This window comes from Perca fluviatilis, chromosome 2 (assembly GCF_010015445.1).
Source record: "Perca fluviatilis chromosome 2, GENO_Pfluv_1.0, whole genome shotgun sequence".
NCBI lineage: Eukaryota > Metazoa > Chordata > Actinopteri > Perciformes > Percidae > Perca > Perca fluviatilis.
In genome coordinates, this window is record NC_053113.1 from 45,653,105 (window position 1) to 45,665,343 (window position 12,239).

Here is a 12,239-nt window from a genome sequence, read left to right on the forward strand (position 1 = left end):
TGGAACCGGTTCCTACGCTACCGGTAGGAATCGGACCGGATTAGAACGCAACTTTCGGTTCCTCATTTCGGTTCCACTTAATGTGTCGACTGAAATATTTTCCCTCGGTCGCTCCGAAACGGACGTAAAAATATCTCCCTTTCTCGGTAATCTACCGTAAATGTAGGCTACTTTTAAAATGCCATATTTTCCCTCTGGGCACACCAAAACGGACGTAAAAGCATTTATATGATTTTTTTTTCTTCAGTTTTTCAAGAACCGGTTTCGCAATCGGAATCGTTTTAACAGACAAAGCCAGAAATCTTGGTGTAGTCGTGGACTCAGACCTGAATTTTAAAAGCCACATTAACATAATTTAAAAAATCAGCCTATTATCACCTTAAAAATATATCAAAGGTTAAAGGACTTATGTCTCAGCAGGATCTGGAAAAACTTGTCCATGCTTTTATCTTCAGTAGACTTGACTACTGTAACGGTGTCTTTACAGGTCTCCCTAAAAAATCAATCAGACAGCTGCATCTGATTCAGAACGCTGCTGCTCGAGTCCTCACTAAAACCAGGAAAGTGGATCACATCACTCCAGTTCTGAAGTCTCTACACTGGCTTCCAGTGCCTCAAAGAATTGATTTCAAAATACTTTTACTGGTTTATAAATAGCTAAACGGTTTAGGGCCAAAATACATTTCTGATCTGCTACTACACTATGAACCACCCAGACCTCTCAGGTGGTCTGGGACAGGTCTACTTGTTGTCCCCAGAGTCAGAACTAAACAGGGGGAAGCAGCGTTCAGTTTTTATGCTCCACATCTTTGGAACAAACTCCCAGAAACCTGCAGGTCCGCTGCAACTCTCAGTTCTTTTAAATCTAAGCTAAAGACCTATCTTTTTGATGTTGCTTTTCTTTAAATAATCGATTCTATTAACTTTAATTTCTTATACTGCACTGTAACTTTTATTCTTATACTGCAATATCAATTTTATTCTTGTCTTTTAATGTTTTTAATTTGTTTATTAATGTTTTTTAATTGTTTTTAATTGTCTTCTAACTGCTCTTTAATGTTTTATGTAAAGCACTTTGAATTGCCCTGTTGCTGAAATGTGCTATACAAATAAAGCTGCCTTGCCTTGCCTTAAAAGTATTGGTTCGGCACCGGAATCGTAAAAATCCAAACGGTACCCAACCCTAATTATAAAGCAGGTCGAGGTGTTATTTAAATACTGTGAATGTATCAAAACGTTCAATCCACAGAGAAATGCACAAAGCTTGTATTCTGAAACGCTGCCTTTAAACGAGCCGTCAGGACTTCTGTACGTTTGTGATGTCATAACTATACTATATGTAGGTAGAAAGTGCCGCTACAGTCATTACCCGGCTGCAATGACGGCACTCCGAGAGTGCAGATAAAGAAGACCGAGAAACACTAACCAATCACAGCAGACTGGGCTTGTTTTAAAGCATGTAAACATGTTCTAGTAGGAAATCCAAAATACGAGTAAATGAACCTGAAAATGAGCATGATATGGGACCTTTAAGAACTCTCGGTGGTTGTTATTCTGGCTCTGTGCTCTCTGTTTCTATGAGTCTGCATTAAAGATTGATTACATATTAAATTGATTAAATACTATATACTGAATATAAATTAAATAATCAAATAATTTAACCTGCTTCTAGACACAGCCAATGCCAAGGTACCCGCAGATAAGAAGCTGTTGGCAAACACCGGGAACAGGAGCAGGAATGAGGCAGAAAGCAGCAGCTAAGACGTGAGTGAAGCACCTGCATCCTACACAGTAAAGGCTCTGACACACCAACCCGACGGCCGACCGTCGACAGAAAAGCCAGTCGGACTGATCAGTCGGCTCCCCGAGGTCAAAAAGTGCCTCGGAACACACCGAAGCGACGCCGGCTGGAGCGTACGTTCTGCGCGTTCACGAGACATAATACGTCTCCATAACCGCAGACGGCGCTAATCTGTATTGTCGCCCCAAAAAAAACTGAAAACCGGAAAGGACGAACGCATCACGTGGGTCTGGCTTCTCCCGAATTTTAAAGCCAGACCATAATGGCGGCCCCTTCGGAATACAATCTCGTATTTTACAAAAATAGTTCACCGAAATGGGTTTCTGAAAACATTTTAAGCGAGAAATAGGCCACACAGTTGTTGAATCAGTCTGGGATTTTTTTAATCGACAAAGGTCAGTTTGTAAGATTATCGTCAGATTTTGATAGGCGTCACGCTCATCCCGCTCGTCATTTCCGGTAAGCGTTTTAACATAAGTGCCCTGATTCACTCCTCCAATCGGATTGGTCATTGAGTCCGACTGCCAACTGGCCGATTCAACAAGTCAAATCGGCCCAAATTAAAACCGACGGCTCCTCCGACTGACGACGGCACGGAACACACCAAACAGACTGTCCGACGGCCGATTATTGGCTTGGTGTGTCAGAGCCATAGAGCCTGCTGCTCTGAATCCTCAAAGAGAGCCCCTAGGAAAGGAGAGAGAGCAAACAGCAGAGGCAGTAGACAGAAGTGAAGCTCAAGAAGACAGTCTCAAACTGCTTTGGCCTCTGTCTGCATTTACAGCAGCTGAATGCTGCCCAGCAGGTTTGACTGGACCAGGCCTCTGTTCAGGGAATGCTCAGCACTTCAGGCAGCGTAAAGCCACCTACACATGATCCGCGGTAAAACTGCTCTGCACTTGCCATTCCAATGTTTTCCTATGGGGAGAGCGGTTCATTTTAAATAGTAATTTATATAATAATTGTTATATTTTTGTACAAGGACATTCATTTCAAAAAAGGTCTCCTATCACTTAATGCTGAAAATGATCAATGGACATGATTTTGAAAATAGCTGATAGTAGTTCGCCCATCTAGCTCCACTTGAGCCAGTAAATGTCTTATTTGTTGGTTCAGGGTGAAAATGTCTCCTCCTTTCCTAAGACATCCCAGTGCTTTTTTTAGAACATCCTGCTCATACTGGTCATAGCTCAAAGAATAGGTGCATCCTGTCTGTCTGCTTCAAAACCTGGATTCCTTCTTACTGTGTTCATGTTTGTGTGGAACACTCCTGGCACCAGCTTTAGGTGGACTGACACAATGCAGTCTAACCCCAAGTGCTGCAGTTTACTGGGAACAGCCAGCATGCTGCTTTGTCAAACCCAATACTTATTATTTTATAAGAATATTCCAGTTTGTTACAATGAGGCTATTATTTACATTGCTTTCTATTAGTTATGATAACACTGTTCTCACAAAAGTAATTGCTTTTCTTTTCTGGGGGCCATGGTAGCTCACCTGGTTGAGTGTGCGTGTGCCCTATGTACAAAGGCTCAATTAGGGATGTAACGATAACGGTAAACCACGATAAAAATGTTGGAAAATAACAATTACCATTTAAAATATCATTATTATCATGGATTTATTTTGATGATGAATCCCCCCACCCCTCATATTAATTAAGTATCTATGTTTTATTGATGTCTCTATGTTTTTAGCTTTTGTTTTTAGGTTGTTGTGTGGTGATTGTTGGAGCTTGTATTGCAAGACAAATTTCCATGTATACGGACAATAAAGTGCTATCTATCTATCTATCTATCTATCTATCTATCTATCTATCTATCTATCTATCTATCTATCTAAGAAACAAGTATATAATTAGTGGTGTTTCTATGATTTGTTTACATATTGTTCTTTATGTCTTAGCTTGAATGTTTGGATCTGTATAATTTAAACCTGCACTACTGGAAATGTTCCCGACAAGCTATTTACAGTCTGAACCCTTGTTCCTTTGATGTTAAAAGTTAAAAGTACACTTTTTGAAATTATTTCAGCTTGTGTAGGTCTGTCAGTGCTTTCTGCATTTTTTATATATTTATATATATATATTTTATTATTATTTTTTTTTTTTGTAATTTAACCTTTATTTATCCAGGTAAGTCAATTGAGAACAACTTCTCATTGGCAACGACGACCTGTCACATTCACACAGTTCAACATTCATACCTGGAAGCTGCCCAGTACAACCACAGTCTGATCTGCTGGCCACTGAGCAGCTCCACTGGAACGGTTGGGGTTAAGGGCCTTGCTCAAGGGCACCTCAGTGGTGGTGATGAGGGAGGGGGACAAGCACTGCTCTTTCACTTTCCCCACCCAGGTCTTGGGATTGAACTGACGACCTCCCGGTCACAAGCTCGCTTATTTAGCTCAGAGAAATGGTGATGGGCATTTTCACAGTTTTCTGACATTTCATAGATCAAACAAATAATTGATTAATCAAGAAAATAATATGCCTATTAATATGGTACAAAATAAGCACCAATATATACTGGTAAAATATGCATGTGGCTGGTAGATTTGATCCAGCCAAAAAACAATGGTAATCTAATGAGGCTGGTAAAATTTGAACATTCACTAGCCAAAAGTTTTTTGCACCCTGTCTAATAGATCAAGGCAAATAAATGCTAGCTGCAGGCTTTGTTATTATTGCTGAAAAGTATCTAATAATATCTGTACCGAACTCGGTAAAGTATCATAATGGCACTTATATTGAAACATTTCAAACCATGTGTGCTAATCTAACGGCCACATTGATGAATCATGCATAAGATTAAGGAGCTGATGGGAGGACACTGAAATAGTACCTGGTACGATTTCATGTAACGAATAAAAATTGATTGATAGATTGATATACAGCTCTATTCGTTAACGCTTTATCAGGAATACAAAGCAGGCAGCTGCTGCTGGCATTGGGAATCATGCGAGCTGGCAGATGCAGTCGGGAATGAATGATGGCCTTTCTGTTGGCTCTCCTTTATCTAAACCAGTAGTCGAGCTGCTGAAATCTGTTAAAGTGGACAAAGAGACACAGACAGGCCTGCTGTTTAACACACACACAAATCAGCTGCAGAGATAGGCTCATGAAGTTAAAAGGAGGGGAAGTGTGTGTGTGTGTGTGTGTGTGTGTGTGTGTGTGTGTGTGTGTGTGTGTGTGTGTGTGTGTGTGTGTGTGTTGTTTGACCCAACACTACCTATACACTTAAACAAAGCTCCCTCCGCTGTGCACTTCCTGTTTAGACCATGGAAATGGAAATCATTATAGCAGCTCCGAACAATAACACGTTTGTCTCTCATCAGATAAGAGACTAACAGCCAGAGTGGAGAAAGAGCTTCTACACTCTGTAAGGAGGTAAGAACAACATGGGCTACAGCGAGCCACTCCCCGTTTCCCAGAGCAGATTAATTCAATTGTGATGAATGAGGGGAGTGGGGGACCGGAGTCGCTTTCAGTCGGATAGTGTCACAAGGACCCTTGAACCAAAGCCAATAGAGGCAAACAAACAAAGCCCTCTGATGCTGCCAGGCAGCAGGCCCTACAGGAGGACACTCAGCTACTGTTACTGCGGGGATAGTGCACACTCTACAAATGTATTGGTTTTAAGACAGTTTCAATACCTTCAAAAAAGGAAAACCTAGGTTCCTCTATACTTCATTAATCAATTGATCAAACAGAACATTGTTTCCACATTTTCCGTTTTCCAGAGACCAGTGAGAAACTACTTGTTTAGTCCAGCCAACAGTCCAAAACCCAAAGATAGTAGTGTACAATAATATACAAGCAGCATAAAAACTCACATTCTAGGCTAGGCTAATAATTTCTGCACTTGTCTATATGGTTTATTAACTATTAAGAAGTTTTTAGTGCACATGAGATGGAATTATGATAACTGCTGAAAAGGAAATAGTAACCGTAGCAGCAACCAAGGCTGCAGCAGATGACTGAACATCCAAGCCATACTGAGTTAGTACTTTTGTAATAAATATTAGTCTAGAGTGTGAACTCATAAAACCAGACTATTCTCTCAATTCAGTCTTGAAGCTTTCTTTCCAAACCAATATAAAGGCACAAATAGTAAGCAGGACATCCTGGACTTTACTGACAACAGCTTGTCAATTAAGCAGAACCCAAACACTGCATCCCTGACAATCTGGGACATCTGTTGTTTCTGCTGCTGATACTGGCTTCGAGCTTCAATCCCCGATCCCCGGTCCCTGGTCCAGGCCGGGCCTTTCTTTGGTGTTTGCATGTTCTCCTCATGTTGGCGTGGGTTTCCTCCCACCATAAAGACATGCATGCTAGGTAACTCCAGCCATTGCCCTTGACGAAGGTATTGGCATTACAACTGGAGGTGGTCCCCAGGCACCGGACTATGACTGCCTACTGCTCCCAACTAGTTAGGATGGGTTAAATGCAAGATGATACATTCTAGAGCTGGGCAATATATCAAAATTATATCAATATCGTGATATGAGACTAGATATCGTCTTAGATTTTTGATATGGTAATATCGTGATAGGACATAATTGTTGTCTTTCCCTTGTTTTAAAGGCTGCATTACGGTATTAGTGATGTCATTTTCTGAACTTACCATACTGTTGTAACTGTTCTATTATTTGCCTTTACCCACTTAGTCATTATATCCACATTACTGATGATTATTTATCAAAAATCTCATTGTGTAAATATTTTGTGAAAGCACCAATAGTGAACACTACAATATTGTTGCGGTATCGATATCGAGGTATTTGGTCAAAAATAACGTGATATTTGATTTTCTCTATATCGCCCAGCCCTAATACATTCCTCGTTTGTGTAAATGTACTTGGAAAAGTAGATATTAATATTATATAATTAAACCTGCCTGTCAAAAAAGGTTTCTGAAACTCGGCACCAAACAATAAGAGAAAACGAACATTTTTAGATCGGAAGACACAAGAGTGCCACTCATGGCAAAGAGAGCGGAACAGTGAGCTTTATCGTTTTTTTTATACTTAGAAAGTGGACAGGCTGCTTACATGTCTGGCCTCCCTGCGCAGCCCCTCGGTGTTCCTCAGCCAGCAGCGGCTCAGCTCGCTCAGCTCCAGGATGGGCTGCACCTTCAGCCTCACCGTGTCTCCCGACTGGCGGATCATCTCCACTATCTCGTCCCGGCTCTTGTTCTCCACATTCCGTCCATTTATCTCCACCAGCCTGTCGCCCGGCACCAGACCCAGCGCCAGGTCCTTGGTGCCGGCGCCGGGCTCAGCGAAGTGGACAACGCGCCGGTACACTCCTCCGTCGGGACTGCGGTCCAGCATGGTGGTGCGACGCAAAGAAAATCCAAAGTCGCCGGTGTTGCGGCGCTGCAGCTCCAACTCGCGGATCTCGGGCACACTCGGCGCAACCACGGGCGGCAGCTGCAGCTGTGCAGGGAAGGTCTTGTCTACCACTTCGGGGATGCAGACTTTCTTGGCGTCCGATGCTGCTTCGGGCTGCTGCTTCAGGCTGTGCTTGCGCAGCATGCTGAACACTTTGCTCTCCACCTGCGGGGACGGGGCAGCAGAGTTCTGGCCGGAGGGGGTGGAGCCCTCGGAAGGGCTCTCCTCTTTACTCCTCTGGGAAAAGGAGAAGCGTTTCATCATCTGACCCACCTGCGAGGAGTTGGTCTTGGCAAGTGTGCCGAAGTGAGCCACGCGATCCCGTACTGAGCTGCGGTGTCCGTCCTGTCCTCCCCCGCCATCACCCTTCAGGTCGTCAGTGGAGCTGGCAGCGCTCAGCTGCTCGTCTAGGACCATGCTGCTGCGGTTGCTCAAGCCGTCCGACTCAATGTCCGTGAGGGTGAGCTCGTTGCTGCTGGCCACTTTGATGGGGATGGGGTTGGAGATCTCCAGTTTGTTCTTGGACTCGCGCTTGGCCTCCCTCTTCAGGTTGAAGAAGCCCCGCCGCATGCTCATCTCTTCCAGGCTGCGCAGCTCTGCCGGAGACATCCTCTCCTTCTTATCTTTCTTCTCCTTCCTACTCCCGTCCCTCTCCTTATCCTTTTTCATCAGGTTAAACATGGTGATGCACTAGACGCTGCGTTTCCGTCCACCGTGGCTCTATTTTCCCTTCAGAGCAGGAGGTCCAGTTCACAGGGGCCTTTGTTGTGACCGACAGGGACGAATCCCCTGGGGAAAGAGACAGGAAGAGCAAACTGTGTCAAACTTACTAAATACATCGTATTAATGTGTTAAATATTAATGAAGATTTTCACATTAACTGCTGGCAGCTCAGAAAAAACTATATCTATAATATTAAAGTCTAATTAAACTATTTTCAAATAGAAATCAAATACCTTCATGTTATTCGTGACTTTTGGCATTTTCAAAAGATTATTTTAATCAGTAACAATAATACATGATGATTCATTGACCACTCAGCTGAAACAGTTAATCTCTTCAGTTAAAAAGAAAACATTTAAGCTTTATATCATAATAATAGATGAACCAAATCCCATCTATCTAGTCTCATCCACAAAGAAATATCTACAATCATTTTAGAATGATTTATTTGTTGAAGTCATTTATCAAGATAACGATGAGCAATATGGATTAAATCCTCTATCGTTAATATAAATATTGCAATATGAACATGTTAATATTCATTAGAATTTGGATAAAATTACCAGACAAGAAAGTCGCTTTTTGGCTAATCTAGTAAATTAAAAGATCTTATAGATAAATGTACTTCTTCACATTTAAGCAAAAATGTAGCCTAATGCACCCAGAGGCAATAACAAAATAGCCTAGCTACCATTGTACAGTATAAAAACTAAGGCATTATCCATTAGGGTCAACAAATGAATAGGGGTGTATATTACACGTTTTATCACGATACTATATTACATTGATTCTTTGGACAGCGATACGATATTTGCTGATATCTTAAAGTCTGTCACGATACGATTTCGATTTGATTCATTTCAGGGGCCTGCAATCGGTGTGAGACGATAACATGAATCCATTTAACACGGTTACATTAATAGCAACTCACAACAATTATTTGACAATTTTATTACGGAGCTCTTCCAGACATTTAAATAAAAACAAACTATTCTTTTTTTAATAAAAAGCATAAATATGAAGTAGGAATCTAAAATAAAGGGGCGGCATACAGATATATAGGATATCATACAGATATCATAATGTTGGAGGGTGGATCCCTGAATCGATATATCGATCCAGATCGATGTATCTTTACACCCCTACAAATTAAACCCCTAGTACCGTTATATCGATCCCATCCCTATATCAAGCAAACAACGGAAAACAGTCGTTGGTTCCACCTTCTCAAATGTAAGGGTTATTGTGCTCTTCTCTATTTGATATAATTGTGTAAGTGTAGGTTTTGCTTTTGGATGTTTTTTTTTAGCCAAAACAAAACTACTTAAAAGACCTCACCATGGTTTCTTTTTCAAAAAATTCTATATTCAAAAGTATAATCCATATCTTACTCAGAAAGGAAATTAGTTGAAATAAAATGTTATGATATCAGTATTATAACAATGTATTGCCCAGTTCTAGTTTTACATTTTTTTTTTTTAAATGGGCAATAACTACTGGCATAAGTGGCAAGCGTATTAGGGTATAAAATATCCAACTTACCACGAGCCTCTGGCTATTGTATATTTTGTACACTTTTAGATTTTGCAAGACAATAAAACAGCATCAGAAGTCTGTCCACATGTGTAGATGGTCCTGTGGTAAAACCCAGACCTCCACCACTGAAGACCTCCAACACTCTTACATTACAGAGGCCCATTGGAGGAGCTTGGCAGGACCAAAACACATTCCTGGCCTTATTTTTTAACTGGGTCTCTCCAAACCCTCAAAAAGCAGGAACTCTTCCTGCCACAAACTGCCACAAGCAGACAGGCAGATATTAAGCGTCAGCCTGCTTCTCATTAGCTGCTGAGTGACACTCTCCACCACAGGGCAGCACAGGCTGGAGTCCCAGACAAACAACCGCCTCCTACTTTAATTATGGCACAGGTAATAATGGCCATGGAGCTCTCTGTACTCCCAGCTAGAAGCTGTCACAGTTCAGCCCAGCAAACACAACACACCGATGATGATAACATAGTAAAAGCACAGTGCTCTGGTAGCTAAAACAATATAACCCAGTGCCTTAAAATCAAGTTGACATTTCACAAGAATATAGTAGAAGATATAACGTTAGTGCCTAGCGGATTATCTACAAACCAGTTTGCTAGAACGCCAAAAAAGTTTCCTAAAAGGTCTTCTTCGGCCATTAACTCTCATCTTTAAAAATAATAACCAGAGCCACCGTGAATTGACAGCTTTTGTATCAACATTAGCATCACGTTCAGTCTATAATAACCAGGGCTAGGGAACAGTAAGGGTCTCTTCTTTCATGCTCTCTGCTGTTTATCTACTTGGATGCTGAGGTTAAAACGATGCGAACACCTGGCACAGTAACTAAAGTAGGTATACTCTACACAAAGCAACATTTATTAGCCCCACTACGCGTTCAATGTGAAGTCAGGGGACAATAAGCATGACAGCGCTAAAATAGGTGTAGCTTTTGGGCTACATTAGCTAGCTGAGCTACCGTTTCGTAGGTGGGGGTAACGTTACCTAATAACAAATATTTGCGGTTTTATTCCACCGCAGACTAAGCTCCAAAAACAGAAGCCAACAGTAATTCATTAAGATTTAGTTTAACTCTCCAGTGAGCCATTTACCTAGCTAAATAGCCCAATTGTCTCAAGCCACAGCCTTAGTTCTTTGCCCTCATTTTTGGTGAAGCAAATCCTGGAACAACACATTCGGATCCTGTGAAAATGATTCAGTCAGCCGGACTGCCTTGCTTGCCTTCTGTCTCAACACCGCTGTCTTCAAATAACAAAGTGCCCCCTCAGTCTTATAGCACATGTTTATTTGAAGAAGAAATACTCACTGTTCTCCAGTAACGTTACAGCAAATGGAGCACCGCTGGTGCTGGCTGGGTGCAGCTCGGCTCGTAGGGAACAGAAGCCGCAGACTGGCTTTTAGCTAACGTTACCATAGCTGGCTGCTCCCAGTCCTGCTCTGAAGGGTCAGTACCACAGCTTAAGGTAGTCAACCAGCGACCCCTGCTGGACATACACTGGAGCCACAGCCTGGCTGTTGGGAGCGTTCCACCGCCACCAACACTACAAAAGCCATGGTAGTGCTCTAGAGTGTACACAACAGCAGGGGTCTTTTACGTTTTTTAAACCACGGGCCCCTTAACTGAAAGACAGACGGATCAGTATATAATGAAGTTGCATATTAAACTGGGCCTACAATAACGTTTAGGGCGGCCTAAGGCCTTTATACATACCTTTCTTGCAATGGATAAGCTATTCAAATAGCTGTTGGCATGATTTTATAAATCATGTTTTAATGTTAAACATGTGGCACAGTCAATCTTTAGGATGAACTGTTTTTGTGGATGGCTACCTTAGTGACTACCTTACCTGTAGGCCAGTAAGCAGTGGGGATTTATATTTGCCAACAATATGTTGGATTCACTTTTTTTTTTATTAACCATAATTTGGAGGACCCCCCTGCATTGACTCTGAGGAAGATCTCTGCAATCTTTTTTCACAAATAGGCCAATTTATTTTTGCTATTAAAGTTTTGTTTTTGTATTAATGTATATTTTCAGACTTATTTTAATTTTTTAAATAAGAAAAGTTCAAAAAATGTATATATTTTCCACATAATTTGGCAGTCCCCCTGCACTAACTTTAAGGGTATTGTGGATTGTTGCTCTGTCACAGTGAAATATTACTTAATAAACTGGGGGAAATAACGCAAATAATACACATTTTAAAATATACTTTATGTAGAACGTATGTGGAATTGATAATGTGTCAATCACTTTATTTTGATTATTTAATGATATTACCGTTAAAAAAAAAAAGAAGTAATACAGACTATTCTCAAACATACAGTTTCCCATACTTCTCATTCGTATCCCACACAAAAACAGAAAGGAGTTTGCGACCAAAATATGTAAGTCAGTGGTTCCCAAATTGGGGTATAAATATAATAAAAAGGGGAATCATTATTTTCCCTATAATTCCATCCATAAGTAAACAATGACAGAATGCATGCCTAGTTTGGTCATGGGTTTCATACACTTTCTGTAATAAAACATCTTAAAGCAACAACACAACAGGAAGTGAGAAGTAAAGATGGATTTAAACTTTGAAGCTTCTGGTTTTAACAAGGTCTCGTTCTCTAAAAGATTTGTTGTTGAGAGGTACATGATTCCTAAAAAAGAAAAACATCAGAACATGTCATATTTTGTGTCATGCAGAAAGTTTTGAATAATAATTAATAATTTCCTTAACATAAATAAAGACGTTTGTAACATAAAATGCATACAAAT

General features: G+C 41.0%; 1 protein-coding gene across 4 annotated transcripts in view; it reads right to left on the reverse strand.

The window, feature by feature from the left end:
- The window catches only part of myo18ab (myosin XVIIIAb), a 168,488-nt gene extending 157,568 nt beyond the window's left edge, over positions 1-10,920 (reverse strand). For 3 of the 4 annotated variants that reach the window (XM_039791377.1, XM_039791337.1, XM_039791327.1), the window contains exons 1-2: positions 10,779-10,920; positions 6,857-7,987 (exon numbers count right to left, since the gene is read on the reverse strand). In XM_039791377.1, the coding sequence (XP_039647311.1) occupies positions 6,857-7,879 (1,023 nt within the window). In that variant the 5' untranslated portion in view covers positions 7,880-7,987; positions 10,779-10,920. Of the gene's footprint in view, positions 1-6,856; positions 7,988-10,778 lie in introns of those variants that run through there. The other variant, XM_039791241.1, reaches the window with a different exon arrangement.
- Positions 10,921-12,239: the final 1,319 nt, after the last annotated feature.